This window comes from Sprattus sprattus (genome assembly GCF_963457725.1).
Source record: "Sprattus sprattus genome assembly, chromosome: 15".
NCBI classification, from domain to species: domain Eukaryota; kingdom Metazoa; phylum Chordata; class Actinopteri; order Clupeiformes; family Clupeidae; genus Sprattus; species Sprattus sprattus.
Window position 1 is genome coordinate 17,702,242 of NC_137913.1, and position 25,419 is coordinate 17,727,660.

The window sequence follows — 25,419 nt, forward strand, 5'->3', positions numbered from 1 at the left end:
ACAGTTTCAGTTTTTATCTAAACATCTGGTCTTTTGCTTGGAGCTCAAGTAGTTGTCGAAAGATGCCTTGGCCCATGAATTGAGCATGAGCCCTCTCCAGGGTCCTGAACTCGCCAACATGTTTTCGCCAGCCGACACTACAACGGCCTGTTTTGCCAAGAAGTTGTGAAATCCACCAATCAAATTCTGACCGAGGTTTATATGTAGAGGCTAACCAGCTGCACCAACGGGTATGAGGATATCATTTTGCATAAGCCCTACTGGTAAGAGGCAATGCATCTGAAATCAGGACAACAACTGGATTGACAGTAATGCATCGCAAGGGGATCAAATAGATTTATTATCTAGTGTCTAGATTACTCCAGTGTTCTCTTACATATACCCTAATAGCAACATCTAGGAGCACCACAGATCTATTAGATGCATTAATAAATTGCAGGTACTTTATAGCATGCTAACATTACAATAGCCGCTTTACCTAATGGTGTGTGTCTTGTGGACATTTTCAGCTTTAATCTTTCATTAACCTGGGGGATACGCTAGCTGCATAAGTACTTTACATTAAGAAATGACACCAGCCCTCCTCTGACGCAGACAGCTTCCAGTGCTTCAGGGAGTGCCATTAGAGAGTGCCCTGATCAGATCCAGGCATGTGGGTGATTCAGAAGGGGCTCTAGATTTAGCTAGTTCATCAGGGTTCCTTCAGTCTGCTAGTCCCTCTCCTCATGCGCAGCATCACCATACAAACGCAGAGACCCCTGGAGCATCTGAGCAGGAAACATCCATAAACAAACCATGTGTCAGCCACAGAAAATGCAAGGAGAAAAGTTACAGCTCAAATGATGTTGGTGCTCCCCCTGCCTCTTCTCCCCTCATTTTCTCTGTCTAGTTCTGTGTCTGTTTGTCTCTCATGGTAATGTTTTTTTTCCACCTCTATTGTTCATATAACTTTTTTTTTTTTAAGTGGATGAAGTAAAGAATCTTTGCTACCGCCAATAGAGCATTGTTTGTAATGTTGCCCTGACTGTTTTCATGCAGTTATCATATTGTTAGACTCCTTGACTCCCTCACTCCATTTGAGTACCTGATTCTAGCCACCATCATCGCCAACTGCATTGTCCTGGCCTTAGAGCAGCATTTACCAGCGAGTGACAAGACCCCCATGTCAGAGCGTCTGGTGAGTCTCTCAACCTTTTTATATATTTTGCTTCAAGATCCCAAAATTCTCTTTTTGTCTCTGTGCACATTCATCTAGAGCCATTTCCTGTCTTTCCAGTGTGCACCATCAACAGCAGTACATTCACTGCCAAACATATCACTATGATGCACAGCTGGGGATGCTAATGAATGTGATTCTTCTTCCCCACAATATCACTTGCAGCTTATTACTAATTTATAACTAAAAGTGTTCAGCCTTCTCAATTGAGTAATATGGATTGGGAGTCAGTGATCTTGGCTAATTGATGGCACGTCAGCAGGGAGGGTGTGGTTGTCTCTTAGGGCCGAGGGGATTTAGCTCCAGGTCTGCTTTGTGAGCCAACAGTCATCACATGGGCTCAGTTTGATGGCTACCCCCCTCACAGACCCCCACCCCCACATTTCCCCTTCTCAATATTGCCAGCTGATCTCAGTTGTTAAGTCATGCCATTAAAGGGGTAATGCTGTGAGGCTTTTCACCCAATCAAAGGGGAGTTATAGATGCTGGTGGCAAAGCCATCCTGAGAATGAGAGTCCTGATTCAGCAGCGGGGACTCGCAGCTGCACTCTTAGAGTAGATTGACCCTTGTGAATTGGTAAATGACTCGACTGACATATTGATGTTATCGTGAGTGGGCATGAAGGAAGATCAAATTTCACTCGTCTTATGTGAGCTTTTGTTGAGACGCACCCCACAGCTGTTTAATTTCCTTGTGAAATGTTGCTCCATACACTGTTTTCATTGGCATTCATTGGAACTAAGAAATAATCAGTGTATACATCAACACGAGATGTTGTGCAGGACAGAGAATATGGCAGTTTGGCTGCCATAGGTTATAAGTTCCCTTTAGTTTAGTTACAGCTGAGTACTGTAAGCGTAAGGTTCTGAAGGAAATTACATTTTGTAACAGTGCGTTAGAATTTATGTCAGCGTATCTCTTGGATATAATATGACTTGATGAAAGACAAGGACTTTTACAGCTGCAGTCACAGGCTTCAGTTTCTAATGAGAGCCCTGGCTGATTTAAGGGCCACTGTGATCATTTAGGGACAGAAGAGTGAAATTGCTCTGTGGTTTGAGACCGTAAAAGGTCTTAGTGTTAAATGCCATCTTGTGCACATGCTGTAGAAACTGACATAGCTCATTTTTGAAAGCAGCATTTTTTCTCACAGTTTTATATGAATCTTTGTCTTGTGTATCTTTGCCTAAGATTATTTTGGCTTAGGTATTTCCTTTTTTTGTCCCAACAGGATGACACAGAACCGTACTTTATTGGAATATTTTGTTTCGAGGCCGGCATTAAGATCATCGCTCTCGGGTTTGCATTTCACAAAGGCACCTACCTCCGAAATGGATGGAATGTAATGGATTTTGTAGTCGTGCTAACCGGGTAAGTACAGAATCCATGTTAACACCCCTAAAGGCGTGGCGATGCTCACTCCTTATTAGCATCTGCTGGAAATGATTCTCATGCTTAATTGACAACAAACAAGCCATCAAGCAATGGTGATGGGAAAGGGGGAAGGAACCCACATAGTAGTGCTGGGCGAATGTCTGCTACTTTGTACATTTTTTGGTGCTACCAAACCTGACCCCATTTGGAGACATTACACAGTGCAGGTCCCCAGCCAGATGAGGTAAGCCGTTGTCAGAGGCTGGTTGCCTGCCTTCAGCATTCAGGGCCTGTTGGGAGCACTAATAAGGTTGCCTCTGACTGAGGCTCGAGGTGGCAGCATGGGAAGGAGACTGGCGTAATTAAGGAAACAGGGCTGGAGAGCTGTTAGGTTTTCTCTCTGTCGTGGCATACCCGTATAAAAGCCCAGCTAAACCCTTAACCGTTGCTTCACAACATGTTGGCCGGATAAAATTGGGTCATGAAACAGTCATGAAACATAACATGCAATATGACAGCAATACTGCAGTGCAGTGTACACAATGCATTAATAGTATTGTTGGTGATTATATTATTATTATTATTATTATTAGTAGTAGTAGTACTTAGTTTTAGTATACTTAGTATTTCAACTTCTTATTGAGTGTGGTTTCCATGGAAATGCATTAGAGATACTCTGGATCTTGAGAGGCAAGCCAAGAGAAAGGCTACCCTATGGGACATGGGGGAAGGGACACACACACACACACACACACAAACACACACACACACACTCACACACACACACACATACACACACACACACACACACACACACACACACACACACACACACACACACACACACACACACACACACACACACACACACACACACACAAACACACACTGACAATGAGCTGTGTTTGATGATGTTCGAGGATGGAGTAAAAAGGACTAGCTTTCTTTGGTAGTGGTGTTCGGGGATGTAGTCAGGTCCCACTGATGCATCTCTGAGGAGACAGCAGCGACGAGAAAGGTGATTCGTCGGCTCAACCCTCACTGCATGCTGCTCCAGAGCTCCTCCGGTCCTGCCCGCCTTTCTTTGTCCTTAATTGCCCAGAGATTTATTTTGCTCTTGTTCGAGGGGGCCTTACGTCAGCCTGCCACTTCACTACAAGAAACATATTTAGTGGGAGGACTTGCTGTGTGTTGCCTGGAAGCTCCTTAGATCTACTCTCTCTGTGCCTTGGAACACAGTTTGAACATAATGTGATTTTGTATGTGGTCATTTGCGTTCTAATGAATACAAAAAAAATGCATCAAAATCGTCTTCCTCATGTCTTGGTGAGAACAAAAGTAATTTTGTGCGTATGAGTTAAGGGTGGACAGATAACATGAAGTGGCGTGGTGTGACAATTTTTTTTGAGAGGCTGAGTCTATTGACAGCTTGTCAGACACTTTTACCTATAGGCTGTCACTACTGATCTGTGAGCCATGTGTTCAGTTCAGCTCATATTCAACTCAAGTGCACATCATGGTGTGTGTGTGTGTATTTGTGTGTGTGTGTTTGTGTGTGTGTGTATGTGTATGTGTGTGTGTTTGTGTGTGTGTTTGTGTGTGTGTGTGTGTCTGGATGGGGCTGACATGAGATCTGGCCTGGTCTGATTAAATTGGGGTAGGGCAGTCTGATGTGATAAAGGTAATTGAAGCCCTTCAGTGGTGGATGTAGACCATCACAGGAGCAGTCTAGTCGTGTTATCGATGCCAGGCAACAGTGACTTATTGACCCCCCCCCCCAAAGCGTCGTCAGCTCCGGACAGCTCCCGAATGATTGGTGTGTGCGGCACGTGAGGCACTCCTGAGTGCTTCGGCCTGCCTGTTTCCTCACCATCTCCTTGCAGTGCCAGACGCACCACAGACGCATCCCGTTCCTAATCTCAAACCATTGACTCTGCGGTTGTTTTCAGCTGCACTCGCTGGCAATCTCTCGAGCCTTGATGTCTTGAAACATGAGGAGAACATTTTCTATTGGATGCCGATATCAAACTGAATTCTAAAGAGGCCGTTGATCTGATGCGCAGGCCAGTGCCGAAACGAGGAGCAGTCGATGCGTGGCAGCGTGCTGCTGCAGCAGCTCTTTCTTCGGATGAAAGAGGACGCTGCGAGATTCAAGTCAATCCCGTGCAAATCGATGCTGACCATGATGACTTCGGAAGTGCCTGGATATCATAATGACATGAGAACGAGGGATAGAGAGTTTGAGAGTGAGTGAGTGAGAGAGAGCTAGGGATAGAGTGTGAAAGTGAGAGAGAGAGAGTGAGGGATAGAGAGTGTGAGAGTGAGTGAGAGAGAGAGAGAGAGAGAGAGAGAGAGAGAGACAGGGGTAGAGTGTGAAAGTGAAAGAGAGAGAGAGTGAGGGATAGAGTGTGTGTGAGAGACAGAGCTAGGGATAGGGTGTGTGAGTGAGAGAGAGAGAGGTGGATAAAGTATGAGAATGTGTGAGTGAGAGAGAGAGAGGAGGATAGAGTGTGTGAGTGCCAAAGAGAGAGGGGGATATAGTGGGAGAGGGACAGAGAAAGAGGGGGATAGAGTGTGAGAAAGAAAGAGAGCGAGGGATACATTGTGAGAGTGTGTGAGATAGAGAGAAAAAAGTTATTTATCCAGTTACTTATATGTCTTACATTACAAAAAAATGTCCCCTCCTTCATAGCCCCGTCTGAGTGGTATCGACACCTCCGGTGCTGATACTGATGTGCTGACTCACTCGGATAGGACCCCTTCTCTCCTGCTCTCATAATCAACCACCATTTTCCCTTTCATCTCTCCCCGCATATCTCTAACGTGGCCCAAATAAGACTAGTCTTGCTAATAAGCAAATATATCTGCCTTTCTTTGCGCAGGTCTGGATCAATACTTTATTGAACCAAACACAGAGGGAATGGATTTTGCTACACCAATCTTTATGGCTCTCTGGATCAAAGCACCAGCACTCCCTCACAATTCCCTCAGCTAAAGTAGGCAGGCCAGACGGGGATTGGAGATTAAGTGAGGTTGCAGATCAGCCTTGCGGTTGGGACCTGCGAAACGGTCTTGATCAGTTGGTCAATGTCTTGATCAGTTTGAATGAATGGTTTGTGTCGTGAGGGTGAGGCTTCGGAGAGTGTCTTCGAAGATTCAGTTTCTTTCACTGAAACTTACAGAAGCTGTGTAGTGAGTCAATGGGAATGGTGGGTGTGACTTTCATAATGCAATGATCTTAACTGTTACCATCCCTTTTCAACCTATTGTACTCCTTATCTCCAGTAGTGATTTGCTCATATAACTGTCGAATATAGTTCTGTAACTGTAACTGATTTGGGATTGGTTTCTCACAGTCTGCTATTGTGACCGATGACATATTTGAGTGCATGTAATTTAAAATGTAATACATTCTGTTTTAGTGCGGCATGTAGCTCTACATAGAGTCTTGTCCATGATGCGGTCAATCAACTTTGTCTGGTCTAGGGTTCTGAGAGTTTTAACTGACAAAAAATAATATACGTTTTGAAATATCACAAAGAACTGGTTTACTATTTTCAGAGGTGCCTGGTTTGTGTAAATCCTTTTTCTAAATGGCCTCTGCAAAGTTATTTATGTGACCTTCATAGAGGACTAGTGGCAAGACTACAGGTGAAACAGCTTCTGTGACAAAGTTTTCCGGCTTTTCATAAATAAGAACACCAACATCCTCCGTTCTAGCAGCAGCTGTGTAATAGTTTGATGTCTAAATATATATTCATCTCAGTCTAAAACAGAAGGTTCTGTGGAAGGTTAGCTTCACTGTTGGGGAATACAGTCATCGCCGAGAAGGCTGGTAATTGACCATTTTCAAGAACTGAAGGCAATTCCGGTAAAATGGTGGTTGTATTTACAGAAACACATTAGCTGGATGATGAAAATGAAAGCTATGTGGCTGATGGAGCAGTCTGGTCAAGTTTCGATTTTTCGCTCATCAAATTCTGCCAACTCAAACATGACATCATGGGTTAGACGGTCATAATATGGTCAGGTTTCAGGCCTTAAGAAGTCCAGTTAACGCAGTATGATTTAGCAGTGTTGACACCAACTCACAGTTACTTTTTGAGTAACGGCTCTCACAGCCTTGTTTGACGAGGCGTTCCGAGACCCGCCAAAGCAGGAGATGACAAGGTGTGGCAGAACTGCCTCGTATTCCTTTCCCGCAACGGGAACGTGACCGTAACATTAAAGCAGAAGTCTTTTCCAGATTATTCATGAGCCCAAAAGCGTTAAGACTTTATCTTGTTCCAACACTATAATTTTTAGCAAGTTGTCCCCAGACATGCACTGTCACGCCAAAGCGACAGAATTGCAGAGGTGCAGACACATCAGAGGCTGTCTGGTATGGTCTGATCAATTTGATATTTCGATACCTTTGATTTCTTTACATCCAGGTTGTTTTTCCCTGTGTCATATTTGCATGTTGCAATAACATTCTGAAATCCTTTACTATCTCTCAGGCTCTGAGAGACAGAGGAATCTCCATGAAACAGGAGACCCCCGTCAGTTCTCACATTCCCTGTGTGGCATGGAAAATGTAGGGCAGACCAGCAGGCCTTTGAAGTGCCGTCAGAGTTCACACAAGGGTGCCATCAGGAGAACATCACTAGAACACCCTGTGGCATGACGACTTTGGCACTCTCTCTCACCCTCTTTTTGCCCTTCAATGCATATAGGGAAGGTTAAGATGGGGGTGCATAGAAGGGTACAATCTGTAACTTTATGCAAAGAAATTTAGGATTAAGGAGGTGCCGCATTTCACGCAAACACATCTACTGTTTTGGGTGCCATTTAAGTGCTTACATGTCAATTTTGTGTTTTGTGATTAACCTGGTGTTAGAGTGATGTGTTAGGGTAAGACAAGTGTGGGCCTGGTAGTTTGGTCAGAAGCATACAGGCAAACCCTAAGGGTGAAAGCTCTTTAGAGAGTGTGTGAGTGGATACTCGGCAACAGACAATTTGATGAAGTATTTTTTCCCGTCACCTCAGTGTGGGTTATGACTAGCAGGTGAAGCACGCAAGCACAGCACCTCCAGAGTGATGGCTGTGACCGTCGTGATGGAGATGAACTGGGTGGTTCACTCTACATGGCTGAGAGATTATATTGACTCAGGAGACGTGTGGCTGAGTGATAGTGGATTTCTGCATTCAAGCCGACCGTGTCCAATTTAAATCAGCCTTAACTCTGCTCTAGCACCTTCCCCCATTCGCCGGGGCTTTTCTCTGCCCGGTGTGGCGGGGAACCTGGCGGCTAAGAATCCTCTCGCTCCTTTGCTTGTGCTCTACTGCATTCTCATTTGAAATTCCACCTGCATTATGTGATGAAAGATGAAAACGCTTGTTTAAGAATTGAACAGAGGCAAGCATTTTCTTGGCAGCTCCTTTTCTGGAGCCTTTGCAGCACATTGGTTCAGAGTATATTTTATCGTCGACAGTCTGTCATTCTTATCTGTAACACCTCGACAAGTGACAACACAGAATACCAACTACACATTATTCAGCACTTTGCTTCATATTTTTCTGTCTTTGTCTCTGTAGCCTATCTAAGATAGCTTACAACCCCCATTTGCTTGAGTTTTTTGCCTTATTAAAGAAGAAGAGACACACTTGTAACACTGCAGCCTTTGCCCACTCAGACATTATTGACAGCACTTTCTCTCTCACTCGCTGTGATAAAACGACCTTCACGTGACAAGTTACAGTGAGAGACCAGAGTTGCTGTAGGTTCTGGCCGGGGGGAGGTGGGCGAAGGGCATGTTTGCTGAGCAAATGTCACCCAATTAGCGGTGGAACTCCACTCTCCTCCTCCTCACTTGTGCAGTGGCACCTGTTCGAGCACCATCTCGGGTGGGAGAGCAGGTGTCCCTTTGTTAGTGTCACACAGTTCACACTTTTTCCAGTGATAACCTTAGTAACGGCACACACTCTGGCTCCCGCCTAACATTGTATGGATTGCCTCGCGACATGCTGTCAGCAGCCCACCATTTTTGCCTGTTGGTTAAGCAAGTCAATCTGTAGTAGCCAACAACTACTACTGTAAATATCATACTGAAGAATAGACACACTTGTAACACTGCAGCCTTTGCCCACTCAGACTTTAAAGCTTTTTTTTGCTTTAGCATTAGTGTTTTTTAGCTGACCTTCCCCAGACATGAAGTATTTCTTTTATGCTCCATGTAATTACTGCTTGACCCCCATGCCACCGCATACAAACTGCTTCTTGTATGGCTGAACATATGGATGTTTTGTTTGTGTTTGAATATCTTGTTCAAAATATCTAGGAGTGGTTTTGAAGCCAGTCACGATTACTATCATGTTCACTACGGGATATTCTATCAGAGGTCATTGAAACAGTTCATTTGGGACTGGGGGTGGGGGGTGGGGGTAGCTAGGCTAAGTTCCTCCCCAGGTTTTTAAAAAATATAAAAGGCCTTCCAATTAAGTTGTCAGTAAAGGTTTTATTGGTCAGTGGTGGCTGGACATTATCTTGTGATTGTAAATGGGAATATTTTTTGCTTTAAGATATAAAGCATCAATAGTTGGCTGATCTTCACCCTGCTTTTTTGAAAATGACAGCTAATTAGCATGAGATTGAAACACTCATTTTTATACAGGCATTGAGTCTTAAAGCCATTCAAAAGTTATGGTGCCATTTATGGCTTATTGAAAATTGAGATTTTTTTTTAGCTGGGGCATTTTTAGAACAAAGTAATTGCTGACATTACACTTAACCAAAAGAGGAAATACCACTCCATCAAAATGGAGAACTAGCTTTTATTGAGCATTAAAGTGCCAATTCTTGCAAAGATGAATATAGGCAAGATAATATATCACATATGTAGAGATATGTATAACAAAGACAAAGCAAGAAAAAAAACATGTCACAGATAATTGGCACAGAAGCTGTGAAGTATGAAAATACTACAATCTCTCCACCGTTTGCATGTAGCAGCGGCTCCCTGTGTATCAGTGGTGCGTTTCAGTCCATCAGTGGAGCCCACTGGACCTTGACGGCGCCTCCCCTCCCTGAATCACTGGAGTGAAGCGCTGGACCAGAGATCTGCACTCATACCACCGGTTAATGGTAAATATTCATGTGGTTCGAGCGGATGTGTCCATGTGTGCAGGCAAGGCGGGGCGGGATGGGTATGGATGCCAGAGGGGTACAGTGGCGTTTTGTCGTGAGCGGCGGTGACATTTGGACAGCTCTGTAATAGAGTCCTGCTGGGCCGTGCCCCCACAGGGAGAAGGGGGAGGGGGGGTGCAGCGGGGTAGACAGAGTGTCACCTTTCAGCCGCTCAACTTCTCCCGACAGCTCTGCATTGGCCTGCCTCTCTGGCTGTCTGTTAAACAGACCAATATTCATTGGGATTAGAGGGGGTGGAGGATGCTTTTCAAAAAGGAGGAGAGAGGACAGAATGGGTTTGATGTTCAGTCTTGGTGCAAGGACAATGTTCATAGCAAAGGCTTTGTAATATTTTCGGTGTAAAATGTCCTCGTCGTTTGCGTAGATTATAAATTACAGATGACTCCCTGGTGTTGCAAGATGACCTCTGTGTCTTTTGATTCTTGACCTCTTTAACTTTATATGTATTGGGTTAGCAAGGAAGGATCCGTGCACAGAGAACAAAAAAGTAATTCAGACTTTAAAAATGTCTATGTCTTACATTGTAAGGGGGGGACTTACAAAACCTACAAAATATGTATTTATATACACATACTTTCCTCAGTGCAAAACTTATATATTATATATTTACAACACTACTAGTTGTTTACCAGAATGAGAAAAATATGCAACGGGTATTTGGAAACTCGTAGGAGCCATGTATGGGTTTGCCATGTTGCTCCTGATGAGCAGCAGGACTGGCCCATCCCCCGGCCGCCTCCTCTGCATAGCCATGTGCCAGTGTGGGCCGCGCCAGGGTAAGAGGCCCTTTGATGGATGGCAGGAAGGAGCAAGGCGGCCAATAAAACAAACAGCCGCTGCTATTTAGTGGGATGCTTTATAGGGCGGCTGACAGGGGTTGATGTCTCCCCCACCTTCCCCTGGCCCGCTCCATTGACTGTGCAGAGAAGGCCTGCGTTGCACCAGTGCCAGGGCCAAACCAGCAGAGGCCGTTTACCAGGAAGCCATGAAGGCCAGTGCAGAAATAATGTACGTTACAGCTATTGTTCTCGGCAATGATGTGTCCAGAGGAACTCATCTGTTTGGCCCTTAAAATGAGATATGAAAGCCCACTTTACTGCAAGTTATGATTTAGCATTGTTTCACCAAATTCAAAGCTGTAGTAGCCAATCCTACTGTTTTTAAGTATGCATTTTAACTTCAGTTGATTTTAGAGTGAGAGGCCGTAGATGTACGTAGGCCCAGTAAGCCTGAAATGTGGAAACCTTTACAGAGGGCGGTCGTGGAGGTAAATGATTGGAGTCGAAACTTATGGGTTTCTTTCTCAGCTTTGTCCCTTTTTGGGCTCCTGAATTATTAAGCGCCTCGCAGTCAGAGCAAGTCGTGATCCTGCGGCTTGGCAGTGACGCACTGCTTTTTAGGAAACCTCGTAGCTGTCTGTCAAGCATGACCTAGTCAGCGCAAACAGAATTTGGGTGAATTATTTTACTGTCTTGAATTAAAAACCTGAATGGAAATGTAGCTTGTGCAGTTAGTGAACTGAAATAAGCTGAGAGATAATAGAGATCAGCAGCTCTGTACTAACTGATTGCATATGCACATTGTGCAATGGATAACCCAGTTAACATAATACATATATCACTTTATTAACATGTCAAGATACAATGATTACAGTGTTATTGAGCAAGACTGTCATAGACGAAGGCTGCTATCTGTAGCACAGTAGATATAGATTACTTGTCGATTGACACAGTTCCTACTCACAGAATTGAACCCTGAAAGAAAATCTTTATTTATGACCTGTTTGGACCACCAGAATTGTAGTTCTCTACTGTTTGTTAGGTTTACAGAGATCCAATAGTAAACATCTATGGGCAAACACCAGAGCTGCAGGGGCAGGCAGATCCTCTATACATTGTAGTGTTGGGTTATAAGTCATAAGAATAACCATTTACTGAATAACCATAACATTTACATACCTGATACTGTTCATCAGTGGAAGCCCCAACACATTTGACCAGTTATTTATAGTTAAGTAGGAGAGTTAAGGTACAGTGCTATAGCCATTTTCATTTCACAGCAATCTTTTGGATCATAACCCCCTTATTGCCAGACAGACATAAGGTTTAGAACCATTCATACTTTATGGTCTGCCTCCAACCATTATATACATGTATTCAGTTCCCTTCTCTTTAACATGAAATGTAAATTTTGGACAGGCCAAACAGACATTTCACATCTCCAAAGTGCTAATTTCAGTTTTATAAAAACCTGAAATGCTTCATTTATACACAGATTTATGTTTTTTTTTTTTAAATAAAAGCCAATACGTTAATTGGAGGGTGGGCAGCAGTATCTAAAGCACCATTGATCCCTCTGCTATTAAAGACAGAGTATATTGTTCAGTCAAGTCCTAGATCTTCGCATACTATACAAGTCTCATGCCTGTCTGTGTGCCACTGCTGTTTGCTGCATACGTGTTGCTTGTTATGTTAGAAATCGGCCACATTAGCAATAATATATAACATGGCCATTGAAATAGATTATTATTCCTTATATTGTAGTTTTACAACTGGAAACCTAATAATTTCTTCCATTTCTAGGTTTAAAGTTGACCTTGACCGTCGATGTAATTCCATATTTAAGATCATAGATACTGATGAATTGCTTTACCTGGCAAAAAATAACCTTGCATGTTCACATGGGACATTTGATCTTATAGTTGAAAGCCAGAGGAGAGCGTAATACTTCAATCTAGTGCTTTGCCTGTTTCCTTTTGTTCGCATCTGCTCACTCAAAGACTTACACTTAATTATCCTAAGCATCCATGCATGCAATACAGACATAACAAGCCGGTCTCTCGATCGTTATTATTTCTGTCTTGCTCTCCTCTTATAAAGGCCTCTTCTCTCCACTTATTGCTTCCTCTCGCTTTCTCGCTCTCTCGCTCCCTGAGCCCATCTCTCTTAGCTGTTGTATTCTAATGAGATCCGAGGAACCACCTTGGTTTCTATGGTGACGTGTCTCCAGTGTGCTCTCCCCACCCCAGTTCACACAGTAAACGAGAGGCGTGTATCGGAGAGAGCCATGCAGCCTCCCAACCATCTGGGAACTTTTCAAGCAATAAAGCGGAGGAGAACGTTACAGTGCTTCGCAAAACTCAGGCCAAACAGGAAACAATCAAGGCCTAATTTCTACCAACGTATTTATTGAAGAAACCCTAAATGAACACGTTGCAAAATTATCCAACTCACAATACCTCACACCTGGGCAAATGCAGTCACAACATTTGGCAGAGATCCAAGGCTACTTGTTTCCCTCCACAGGCATATTAATGGCACACTACTAATTAAGAGAATCCTCTTTGCCTTCTATTGTGCTGGGTAGCCCTTATTAGTGGACTGGTAGGGCAGGATTGCTTAATGACTATGTTTTGTCTCCCCAGACACCAGACCTAGACACCAAGTCCTATGTTGATGTCCTATGTTGATGTCCCCCCCCCCCCCCAGTCAACAGTCAACAGTCAGCAGTCAACAGAGCTCACCATACGTGTGCTTTAGACGTGTAAAGTGAAACACCAACACATAATCACACACATGAGAATACTTGGATGACGTTGTAGATCTTGTGTATCATCAACAGACTTACACCTGTACAAACTAAAGGGAGAAGGCAGGAGTGGGGCTTTGAGGACTTGAGTCTTGAGTGTGTTTGTGTGGCACAAAGTGAAGTAATGGACTAGACAGAGATTTAAGTGTGTTTGATTAGGGGACGTGGCATAAAAGCTGTGCTTAGCATCACACACTTAGTCTAGGGTTTGTCAATTGTGTGCTCAGGACAACAGTGATACCAAAAGACACATAAAAGAGTGCAATCCAATTTTCATCACCCAGTAAAAGGAATGAATAATGACAGATTGAAGCCTCAGAGAGTTTTCGTTCTCTAGCAAACACCTAGATTGCGGAGTTCAATATATCCAAGTGTCTGTTAAAAGAAAAAGGCCATTGGGATATGTTGTCGGTTTTTTGGACATCAGAATAGATTTAATGACAGTGACAGGTTAGTAGAATATACAGTACTGTGCAAAAGTTTTAGGCAGGTGTGAAAAAATGCTGTAAACTAAGAATGCTTTCAAAAATGGAAGTGTTAACAGTTTATTTTCATCAATTCTTCATAAATTAACAAAATACAGTGAAGGAACAGAAGAAAATTCTAAATTAAATCAATATTTGGTGTGACCACCCTTTGCCTTCAAAATAGCATCAATTCTTCCAGATACACTTGCGCAGTTTTTGAAGGAACACGGCTGGTAAATTGTTCCAAACATCTTAGAGAACTAACCACAGATCTTCTGTGGATGTAGGCTTCCTAAAATTCTTCTGTCTCTTCATGTAAACCCAGACAGACTCGATGATGTAGAGATTAGGGCTCTGTGGGGGTCATACCATCACTTGCAGGACTTTCTGTTCTTCTTTAAGCTGAAGATAGTTGTTAATGACATTGGCTGTATGTTTGGGGTTATGTTCCTGCTGCAGAATACATTTGGTGCCAATCATACGCCTCCCTGATGGTATTGCATGATGGATTAGTATCTGCCTGTATTTCTCAGCATTGAGGACACCATTCATCCTGACCAAATCTCCAACTCCACTTGCAGAAATGCAGCCCCAAACTGGAAAGGAACCTCTACCATGCTTCACTGTTGCCTGCAGACTCTCATTATTGTACCTCTCTCCAGCCTCCAGCGAACAAACTGCCTTCTTCTACAGCCAAATATTTTTTGACTCATCAGTCCAGAGCACCTTCTGCCATGTTTCTGCACCCTAGTTTCTATGTTTGCGTGCTTAGTTCAGTCACTTGGCCTTGTTTCCTTGTCGGGGTAGAGCTTTTTGGCTGCAACTCTTCCATGAAGACCACTTCTGGCCAGACTTCCCCGGACAGTAAATGTCTGTACCTGGGTACCACTGGTTTCTGCCAGTTCTGAGCTGATGCCACTGCTTGAAATCTTCCGATTTCGAAGGTAAATAAGCTTGATGTGTTTTTCATCAGCTGCATTAAGTTTCCTTGGCTGAACACTGCGTCTACGATCCTCAACGTCTTCTTCAAAAGAGCTGGAACTGCACATTTTGAAACCCCTGTCTGCTTTGAAATCTTTGTCTGGGAGAGACCCTGCTGATGCAGTATAACTACGTTGTGTCTTGTTGCTGTGCTCAGTCTTACCATGTAAATGGATAAAAAATAAACATTTATTGTTTACATTTTTCAAAGCATTCTTAGTTCATAGCATTTTTTCACACCTGCCTAAAACTTTTGCACAGTACTGTATATATATATTTTTTTACATATATACATGTTTACAATTTATAGGGTAGAACTGAAGGGGTGGGGATAGATGGGACCACCTATGTATTTTGATAAAGGAAGCATGTATTATTAGAAGATAGCTGAAATTATGGGTTTGTTTGTAAAACTGGATGCTTCCTTAAATTATTTGTGATTATTGTAATTGCTGGTGCCCTTTCATATTTGCTGTTGCCTTCTGACCAAATACAAATAATTATAGAACAGGAGATTCTATGACATTAGTACAGTATCAGTATGTTTAAATCAGTCCAAAAAGCTGGAGCTAACTTTGGAGTGTACTGAGTAGCAGTGCTTGACCACAGACCAGGTACACCCTCTCTGCCATTTAAAACAGCAAGAGTAAAGATCTGCTATGAGCCAGGTACACTTAACAGTGAGACGCACTGGAATTAACAAGGCTCCTTAGCGCTGTAGAGAGCTTTTGACTCTTGGTAAAGTTCATACCCTGATGAATTGAGGCTATTCTGAGGGGCAGATGGGAATGTAAATCAATATGCTTTTTAGAAACTGTGTAGGCGTTAAGTAGCATGTTGATGGATAGCCAGGAAGCACCTAAAATGCTAATGAATAAAACAGGAGTAGGCTCTCTCTTTTCTGGACAACTGTGGCTGTTTGAACACAAGTGAATGCAACTGTCGATGTTTCACCCTGGTTCAGTTGGTGCCTTTGGTGGAAATTTCTATGCAATGAATGAACTTCAGTTTTCTCTGAGTTGCCTTCAGCTTATACTGTCATACTTGAAGGTATAAAATCAGAACCTACCAGCACAGCAACTGCAATTTCTACATAAGAAGAAAGATCTGTTTTGTTGTTCTTCTCTCATTTTTTAGTGTTAGTGTGAGAGTGAGAGACTGAGTGAGGAATGGGAGGAAAGGAAGAACTCAAGAAGGAGACCGTGATTTCAATTAGTGCTGCATGAAATGGCTTATTTTAGGTCAAACTAAAAGAAGTTCAAGTTCAAGTTTATTTATATAGCACATTTCATATGTTAAACATAGATACAATGTGCTTTGAGTGCAGAGAAGACATTCAATTATCTAAAACAAACTAAATAAACAAACACACTTAGCAAAATAAATATATATACAGTATATGTATATACATGAAATAAAAACAATAAGATTAATACAATTAAAATAAAAACAATACAATGAAGTGCTAAAAACAAAGACCTATAGTCATGAATAGGCTGTAGAAAATAAAAAGGTTTTAATTTTTTTAAAAGAGAGAACTGAGTGCGATGACCTTAACTCCAGAGGTAGGCTATTCCAGAGGGTTGGGGCAAAGTAACCAAAGGCACCGTGTGCAGCATTGGAGTTTATTGTGGGGGTCGTGAGAAGACATTTATTGGAGGACCTTAGGCAACGTGATGGATCATAAAAAGAAATCAAGTCGGAAATATAGGGTGGGGCAAGGTCGTTAAGTGAATTATAGACAAGAAGGAGAATTTTAAACTCAATTCTTTGTTGTACAGGGAGCCAGTGAAGTGATTTAAGATCAGGGGTGATATGATTGCATTTTTAAGTTCTAGTGACTATTCTAGCAGCTGCATTTTGGATAAGTTGAAGTTTGTTTAACATCTGTTTTGTTAGACCAGCATAGAGTGCGTTGCAGTAATCTAACCGACTTGAGATAAATGCATGAACTCATTTTTCAGAATCCTGTAAAGACAGGAAGCCACGGAGTTTGAGGTGGTAAAAGGCTGTCTTAGTAATATTAGATATATGCTTTTGAAAATTAAGATCTGCATCAAGAGTCACTCCTACATTTTTAACATTCTCACATTGCCCAGTGGGAGGTTAGAATTGGTTGAAAGTGATTTCTCAGGGCCAGGACAGAATCTCTGTCTTGGCATCATTTAGCCTTATAAAATTGTGTAGATTGTGAGGTATCTCCTCACAATCCACACAAATACTTCCCTTCCCAGTTAGCTGTTTTCTGCAATTCTATGAAGAGGCAAGGACCAATTGCTTACCTTGTCTATTCCAGAACTTTTGTGCATTTTTGTGTGCATTTTTAGAGAGCTCAGTCAGGAACATGGGGCTGTATTTGCCGGATGGGTGAACGGGGCTGTAATGTATATTTAATTAATTGTTTGGCAAACTCTGAGAAATTAAATCTGCCAGGAATGCTGCATGAAAACAATAATCTACTTTGGCTGAAAGTGACCGTACTCTTACTACTGTGCTTTCGGTTTTCATTTTGACTGTGCAGGTACAGAGAAATATGCCAATTCTAGTCTTGTCATTTTGGAGTTTTGAATTGGATTTATTTCTATTGTAATGAACTAACTTTGTAGGGAATCAGATTTTGTGTTGCGATACTGGTGTGCCTTTCCTTCAAAGAAAGTAGGTGACAAATTGTGGTCTTGTTATTTTTATAGTTATCCTGTTATATCTTCTTATTACTAGTAGCCAGGCTACCTCATCAAATTCCTACTGCTGAGAACTGTAAGGAAACAGTATTGAGATGCTGGTGTTCTTTCGCAGTGACGTGTCTCAGTAGCCTGTTTGGTGGGGTTTTTACCTCTAGAGGTGCTACATGTGGGTTTCTGCTTCCAAGCCACACGCACTATAAATTCTCTAGGTGTCAGCCTCCTATGTCAGTGTAGTGTGAGGTGAGAGGATATAATGAAGGCTCTAAATCTGTGCCGTCTGAGTCTATGGTGCATTCATTTGGTTGATGTGGGAAAGCAAGCGGAGGTGTTCGATGTAGTTGTGTATGTGGATGCTTGTGGATATACACGGGTAGTGTAGGTGTGTAAAGTGTGCGTGTTTGTGTTAAATAACTCTCTCATCGATATGAAGGGCTTAAAACGTTTGATGGTATGAGCACAGTGAAAAAAGGACATAGACTATTCTTTAAAAAAAAATCAGAAAGTGGGAAGGTGTTTTGCAAATAAAATGACACCTTCTTTATGATTCCTTGTGATAATCTGATACTTAGAGTCCATTTATGTTTCTAAGTTCACTTTGAACCTTTTACACAAGTGATTGGAGTTCATCAGTAATCAGTTAATGAAAACTTTATGAAATACAAAGGGACAGACATTGTCATTTTTCTCTCTACTTGTTATTTAGTGTGCCGCATTAATAGCAAAATATGCTGCTAATTTGCATCTAACGTATTAACAGAGTTCAGAGTAGCTCAAATAACACATTCTATTTGCATAATAATCACATCTCCCCAATCGAATAAAAGCATAAATTCAAAGGTTTAGTGCATAATAGCATGAATACAAATGTTTACAAATATTATTTTATTCTTTAAACCATCAGAAAGGAGTATTTGTCTAAAACTAGAGCGCTGGATACCAACAAGCCAATAAACTTGCCTTCTTTAACCCAGCAACAGCTCAGCTTGCACTGATAAAAGCTTTCTAGCTTGCTAACTGATGAATTTTGATGATGTATTTGGCAATGTTGTACTGTAAAAGCTATACTTTTTTGTGGGGTTTGGGTCCAGATCACAAAACTACACAGTGATCAGCGTGGGTGGCGGAATGTAATTGTGAACTTGAGGTACTGAATGTCCTCTCTCTTAGCTGTCTCCCTTTCTTGGGACGTTCTTCTCTTTAGCCTCCTTGATCCATGCCTGAAAATGGCTTCTGTTTTGTGGGTGGATGACAACTAATTGCTGATGAAACAAGCATGATCATATTCTTCATACAAATGCTAGAGATTTATCCAGTGTGAGATCTGTGAGATGAACATTTTGTGAAAGCCATGGAAATGTATTCCAAAGAACCCTTCTGTCGTGTAAAGGAATCGACAATAATTACTAAGTAGACCCTTGTTTCATTAAATACAGTTAAGCATTAAAAAACTGTCATTGCACAACTTTATTGATCATACTGCCATCCATAATGATAATATCAGTTGGCTATGAACACAAGAAGCAAATCAGTCACCACCAGTACAGATTGGTTTATGGTTCTAAACACTTTAGTGCTGCTTTAAATTGTGACACGGAGCAGGCAGTTCATCAGCTGGAGGTTTGCATAAGGTCCATTAAGTAGCTAATCTTCTCGCGTGTGCTTGCCAGGGACAGGCTTTCCCACCTCTTCTCCAGATGTTGTTTGCTCAAGGATGAAATGGGAGGGGGTCTATCATGCTATATGGGCCATACTTTATGGGTAACATTAGGACAGAAGGGTTTCATTTGAAGTCAGTTTACAAAGGTTGAACTGGTGAACTAGTGATGAATATTATTTGTTGTTTTATTATTATTGTTTTTTTTGTGTGGAAAATACACCATTTTGATATTAGGGTGTCAGCAAACAACATGAAAAGAACATGCCCCATCCCCAACACACACACAGACACATATAAACAAACTAATCACTAAGACAAATTCCTAGGTTGCCACCCATGTGTATTTATTGCCAATTATAGCTCTCTCTCTCTCTCTCTCTCCCTCCCTCTCTCTCTCCTCTCTCTCTCTCTCTCTCTCTCTCTCTCTCTCCCTACACAGACACTACTGATACGCTCCCCTCTATGCTCACAGGCCATCTATGCAGCTTATGGTGACATGCTAATGCCTTGGGCGCTCGCTCTGTATTCCCAGTGAAGCGCTCTCAGCGTGGCCCCCTGTCTGCTCGTAGGCTTAAGCGGGGTAGAGGGGTTGAAGCAGAGGGCCCTGACCTTGCTAAACAAGGCCCCCTAGGGAGTTATCAGAGATGTACGCACAGTGCGACCTGTAGCAGCGTGCACTTCTGCTCCGTGTGTAATATGTGTGGGGCTGGGAAAGGCACAGGGCATGGCCCGGTTCCCACGCGGCCCATGAGCTTAGCCCCGCTGAGGGGCTCACAGCCGACGAGTGGTTAGCCTTCTTTTGTGATTGCTCGTCGACTTCCAGGAAGCAGCTGGGCGACTCTGGTCTCCTGGTGTGACGCACTGGGATTCTCAGCGGTGTCAACAGCAAGGTGCCACGGTAACAGGCAGTGGTGGGGTGCGAATTAATGGGCACCATGCGGAGGAAGTCTTCAATGGGTGTTGCTCTTAGTGGGGGTCCTCAGATCCATGCTTCATGACATGCTGACAGGTTGTGGCTTGCGGTTTTCCCGAGAGGAAGGCTTTGGGAGGCTCGTCGTCAAATTAGTCAAATTTGAAAAGAGTAGCCTATGTATCTGGCTGACACAGAGTTTAAATACACGTCATTATCAGAGTCCATCCAAAGCTAATTAGGGTTGGAACACACTTTTCTCATCTAATGGATCCAGAATAGCCTACTGTTTCCAAATGCTGGTGACTGCCCAGAGTTGGAAATTGATTTGGTGTTGAAAGAGGACTGTCAGTTTGGAGTGAATGTAATTAAAACCCAGGAGCACAGGGGCGCTGAGGAAACTGTGAAGTGAGGCTCAGCTCATCTCAGTTACGGTGTCTCAGGCAATGCGGTGCTCTGCGTTCAACAAAAGAGGAGAGGCTGCAGTTGTACTTAACCAAGGAATCTAAACTCTGCTGTATAACATTGATGCTAGCCTATGCAGTGATCATGAAAAGAGACACAAAACTGAGTACATGTAGCTTGGTGTATGTCAGTGTCTGACAGGAGTGCTAGTGATGACTCAGTGTAGGTGGGGTGCTTAGAATGCATTGGACTTCATCGGAGTGGTGGGGTGTAATAGTTGTAAAGCCACGTGGGCCATGTCTTGAAATAGATTGACCCTGCTCTGAAAATGGAGATTGAAGTGAAGAGTTAAGTCTGAACTTGACATTTTTAGAAATAGAAACATCATAGAAGGAAAAAGAAGTGTGGGACTGTCACTGCTTAAGTGCAAGGTGCCAGTTAGGAAGGGAGTTGATCCCTGAAGAGTTGGGTCTTCAAGAGCTTCTTGAAGGTAGAGAGGGACGCCCCTGCTCTGGTAGTGCTAGGCAGTTCGTTCCACCAACGTGGAACAACAACTGAGAATAGTCTGGATTGCCGTGCTTGCACTGGCGGCATTGCCAGACGCCGCACACTAGATGGACTTCATCGGAGTGGTGGGGTATAATAGTTGTAAAGCCACGTGGGCCATCCCTTGAAATGGTCCACTCTCTAATAGATTGAACCTGCTCTGAAAATGGAGATTGATGTGAATGGTTAAGTCTAAACTTGACATGTTACCTTTTATAATCTGTGAGTGTGTATCAAGGAATGGATTTGCACAGTTCATAAATGCTCACATTATCTGCAGCTTGAAGTATGATGTTGCCTTCGTGTTTTTGAAAAGTTTTATCCTGAATGAGATAGAGAGGTGATAGTCTGCTCCATTGGCAGTATGGATGGGGTCTGTGAAGATTGTGATTAATGTCGTCCTGCCCTCTTTAACGTTCAGTTAACACAAACCAACTGGGAATGCCTTTCCCGGCCAGCATTAATTAATGTGCAAGAACAGGGGAGTCAGTGAATTTCATCAGGCCTCATTGATAAGCACATTTCGCCCTGTGAACACGGACTCTCAGACTCTCAGAAGCACTTGCTACATCCTCGACCTCTGTCTGGGTCAAGCACTACCAGGGCATGAAATGCATAGTCATGCCAGCAATCACCTCAAAACAAACTCATATCAGTTTTAATTGGCCATTGGCCATTGCTACTAACAATAATAACCAAATGATAGCTTGATTAATGCCTATGCCCATGAATTGAACACAATATTACCACTGTTGATCTGTTTCTTTGTGTGATAGGCACAGCTTTAAAAAATAATTGAATGTTGCTTGTGTGTAAGCTAGTATGGTGGCAACGGTTATCATATGACCAGGTGGCAATACATCATGCTCATGTCCCTTTATGTTCAAAGAAGTGAGGGAAAGATTTAATAACAGTTCATATATTTATTTTCATTCCTCCACAAGCCTGTACCTTGGTCTAAAAAATAAGTTTGACTTTGATGTTCCAGAAGTACTCTATATCTGAGAATCTCCCAAAATGGGGTAAATAATAGATACATCAAAATCAAAGGGTACTGGGTTAAGAATATTGTTTGTGTATATATCACTGTGTGTGCGTGTGTGTGTGTGTGTGTGTGTGTGTGTGTGTGTGTGTGTGTGTGTGTGTGTTTGCGTGTGTGAGTGTGTGTGTGTGTGTGTGTGTGTGTGTGTGTGTGTGTGCCATTCTTTCTGAAACTTTAAGTAATCGTTTTATCTTTGAGAAGAACACATTTTTTTATCGCCACTCAAACAAAGCTGTTTGGTTGCATTTTTTGTATACTTCTGACTAGACAGTGATTATAAAATCTTTTGGTGACTTTGCACTATTTCCTACTGCTTTGCTGCACTACTGATACATTAAGGAAACGGTTTATCTTCAGCCTATATCCTCGCTCTGAGCTCACCCTAAACCCTCCTGATAAATTAGTTCAGCAAATCCATGCAGTTTTGGACCCAGAATAATGATGCAGCACCAACTCCCTGGAACCAGTGCTCCCTACCCTGATAGATTTGTTCAAAAGAGCCTGGGCCTAATGTGACATGTTACTAGACAATGAAGTAAAAACACTAATGTATACACAAACACATGCGTCTCTTTGACTTTTACAAAGAATGGACAGATTGCAAATGAGGGAGAGAGAGATAAACATAGAGGTGTGGTGAGAAGAATCACGCAAGGGAGACAGAGGGAGAGAGATAGAGATAGAGAGGTGGGGTGAGGTGTGGTGTGGTGAAGTGTGGTGAGGTAAGGTGTGGTGAGGTGTGGTGAGGTGAGGTGAGGTGAGGTGAGGTGAGGTGAGAAGAGAAGAGAACAATCACGCAAGGAAGAAGGAAGGAGGGAGAGAGAGATAGAGGTATGGTGAGGTGTGGTGAGAAGAACCACAAAAAGTGAGATGGAGGGAGGGAGGGAGAGACGGAGAGAAAGAGAGAGAGAGATAGAGGTGAGGTGAGGTGAGGTGAGTTAGGGTGAGGTGAGGTGAGGTAGGGTGAGGTGAGCTGAGCTGAGGTGAGAAAAACTACGCAAGGGAGAAGGAGGCAATGCTGCTAACTTTGAGACTTATCATGAAAGAGACAGATTCTTGACAACTTACTTTTTTGATGAAATACTTGATGTGAATATTTGATGTGTTATTGATATAACTGCACTGGCATTAAAAGTAACAGTGTCTCTTTGGTGCTTCTTTGAGTTTGTCCTGGCATGAGAATTTTTGTGTCTGCTGGTAATTATTGGTTCTCCTCAAAGTCCACGTTGACTTTATGATATTGCATCCTTAAAGGGTATCTGCTCCCATAAATAACCACCAAAAACAAAGTCTTAAGACTTTGGATGTTGTTGTTTATCTTTTGAAAATGTGACGTTATTTATTTTTCTTTATCCATCAGGATTCTTGCCACTGTGGGGGCAGACTTTGATTTACGGACGCTCAGAGCAGTGCGTGTTCTCCGACCGCTCAAACTGGTGTCTGGAATTCCAAGTAGGTTTCATGAGCTTTTTTATGTAAATACATTTGAGCCTGATATATTGTGTATTGTGCTTCAGCAAAAGGTCTGTGAAAATCATATCTCACATTGTGATGGATGTATGCTTTAGAAAATGAGTGTTTCAGCATTGGGCATGGCAACAATTTTTTGGGCCAATTTGCCACTGGTCTAATGCATTACCCATGACACCCTTCTGCAGTAGTATTTATTTATTTATTTTTTTAAAGATTTGTTTTTGGGCTTTTTATGCCATTAATTGACAGAGCAGTGAAGATTGTGACAGGAAATGAGAGGGAGAAGAGGTGGGGAGTGGACAGGAGAAATGGCATTGGGCCGGATTCGAACCCATGACCTCCTGAGCTACAAGCCTGAATGTGGTCGGGGCTACTGTTTGAGCCACAGTGCCCCCCTGCAGTAGTATTTTAATGCCTTATCTCTTTCCTTTTAGGTCTCCAGGTGGTTCTGAAATCTATCATGAAAGCCATGGTGCCTCTTCTCCAGATCGGGCTTCTTCTCTTCTTTGCCATCCTCATGTTCGCCATCATCGGTCTGGACTTCTACATGGGAAAGTTCCACCGCACATGTTTCAGGATCGATACGGGTAGGCTTGCCTGCACTCTCCCCTCATTGCATTAGGGCTTCTGATTGCATTTCCTTGGGTAAAGAGGCTCGGTGCCAGGCTGTGTGCACAGTGTTTCATCATTCTCAGTTATCTCTCTCTTTCTGTCTCCCTACGCTTGTGTGTGTGTGTGTGTGTGTGTCTGTGAGAGAGAGAGATAGAGATTATGTGTTAATATGTGTATGCATGTCAGTATTTTTTACTAAGAATGATTGCGCTATATAGATATGAGGACATGGTCCAGTTGTGTTTCTTATTTTGTTCTGTCTCCAAAGAAGGGGTTTAGTTGCTGACTGAAATGCCTGTATATGTGTGAATTTGTGTTGGAAGGATTGACCAGGAAAATGAATGACTGAAAGCTCACATGTAAATATGCCAGCTTGTCTCTTCATGGTATTGTCCGTATCATGTCTTCTTTTAGGGGAGCAAGCAGCAGATTATCCCTGTGGGACGGAACTTCCTGCCCGGACCTGTCCTAATGGCACCACGTGTCAGGAATACTGGATCGGTCCAAACTATGGCATCACCAACTTCGACAACATCCTGTTCGCTATTCTCACCGTTTTCCAGTGCATCACCATGGAGGGCTGGGTGGATATCTTATATAATGTGAGTATTGGTATCTCATATTCACTTGTGCTGGCTTACGTGGATAAGAGAGCTGATGGAAAAAGGTCAGGGGTTTCATAATTGGCCCCCTTGTCTTATATGTGTACAGTGGACCTCAGTGACAGTGAGGCAACCTTGGCCTTCATACATTTATCTGTTAGAGTTTCAGGAGCATGGAGTGTGATGTACGTATAAGGCACTAAAATGTTAAATGCAAACCTTTTTTTTAATCAAAACTGATATTACTGATTAATGTGTTCGTTCTCATTCACAGAGTAAATAGTCTCACTACTGGTGTTTCTAGGGGCCAGTATATTTATTATATATTATATATATTCTGTTCTGAAACTTTCTAACAGCTGGCCAGATAAGAGATGCCTTTGGATATGTGAAAACCTGCCGTTCATTCATCAAAAATCATACATGATTTCAAAAAATAAATAAGTACATGAACAATCCTTCACAGTTCTTATTTTTCAGATAAGATCAGCACATCTGAAAATCTCTCTCAGGTCTTAAAGGCCTGTCGTACTTTTTAAATTGTTTCAATTTTTGAATTTCAAACATATTTCAGTATCTCACATTCAGATTTTTTGTCGCAAACCTCTGTAGGTGAAGAAGTTTGAGGTTTTTCTGAAAATGATCAAATCTTCCATAGAGCGGTAGGGCCACTAA

General features: G+C 42.5%; 1 protein-coding gene across 1 annotated transcript in view; it reads left to right on the plus strand.

Annotated features, from left to right (window-relative positions):
- The window catches only part of cacna1ba (calcium channel, voltage-dependent, N type, alpha 1B subunit, a), a gene marked incomplete at both ends in the record, with an annotated part of 87,870 nt that overhangs the window by 1,152 nt on the left and 61,299 nt on the right, over nucleotides 1-25,419 (plus strand). Inside the window, 5 exons of the mRNA XM_080852612.1 lie at nucleotides 1,054-1,177; nucleotides 2,449-2,588; nucleotides 23,418-23,509; nucleotides 23,965-24,117; nucleotides 24,557-24,744. Of these exons, the coding sequence (XP_080708738.1) occupies nucleotides 1,054-1,177; nucleotides 2,449-2,588; nucleotides 23,418-23,509; nucleotides 23,965-24,117; nucleotides 24,557-24,744 (697 nt within the window). The remainder of the gene's footprint in view (nucleotides 1-1,053; nucleotides 1,178-2,448; nucleotides 2,589-23,417; nucleotides 23,510-23,964; nucleotides 24,118-24,556; nucleotides 24,745-25,419) is intronic.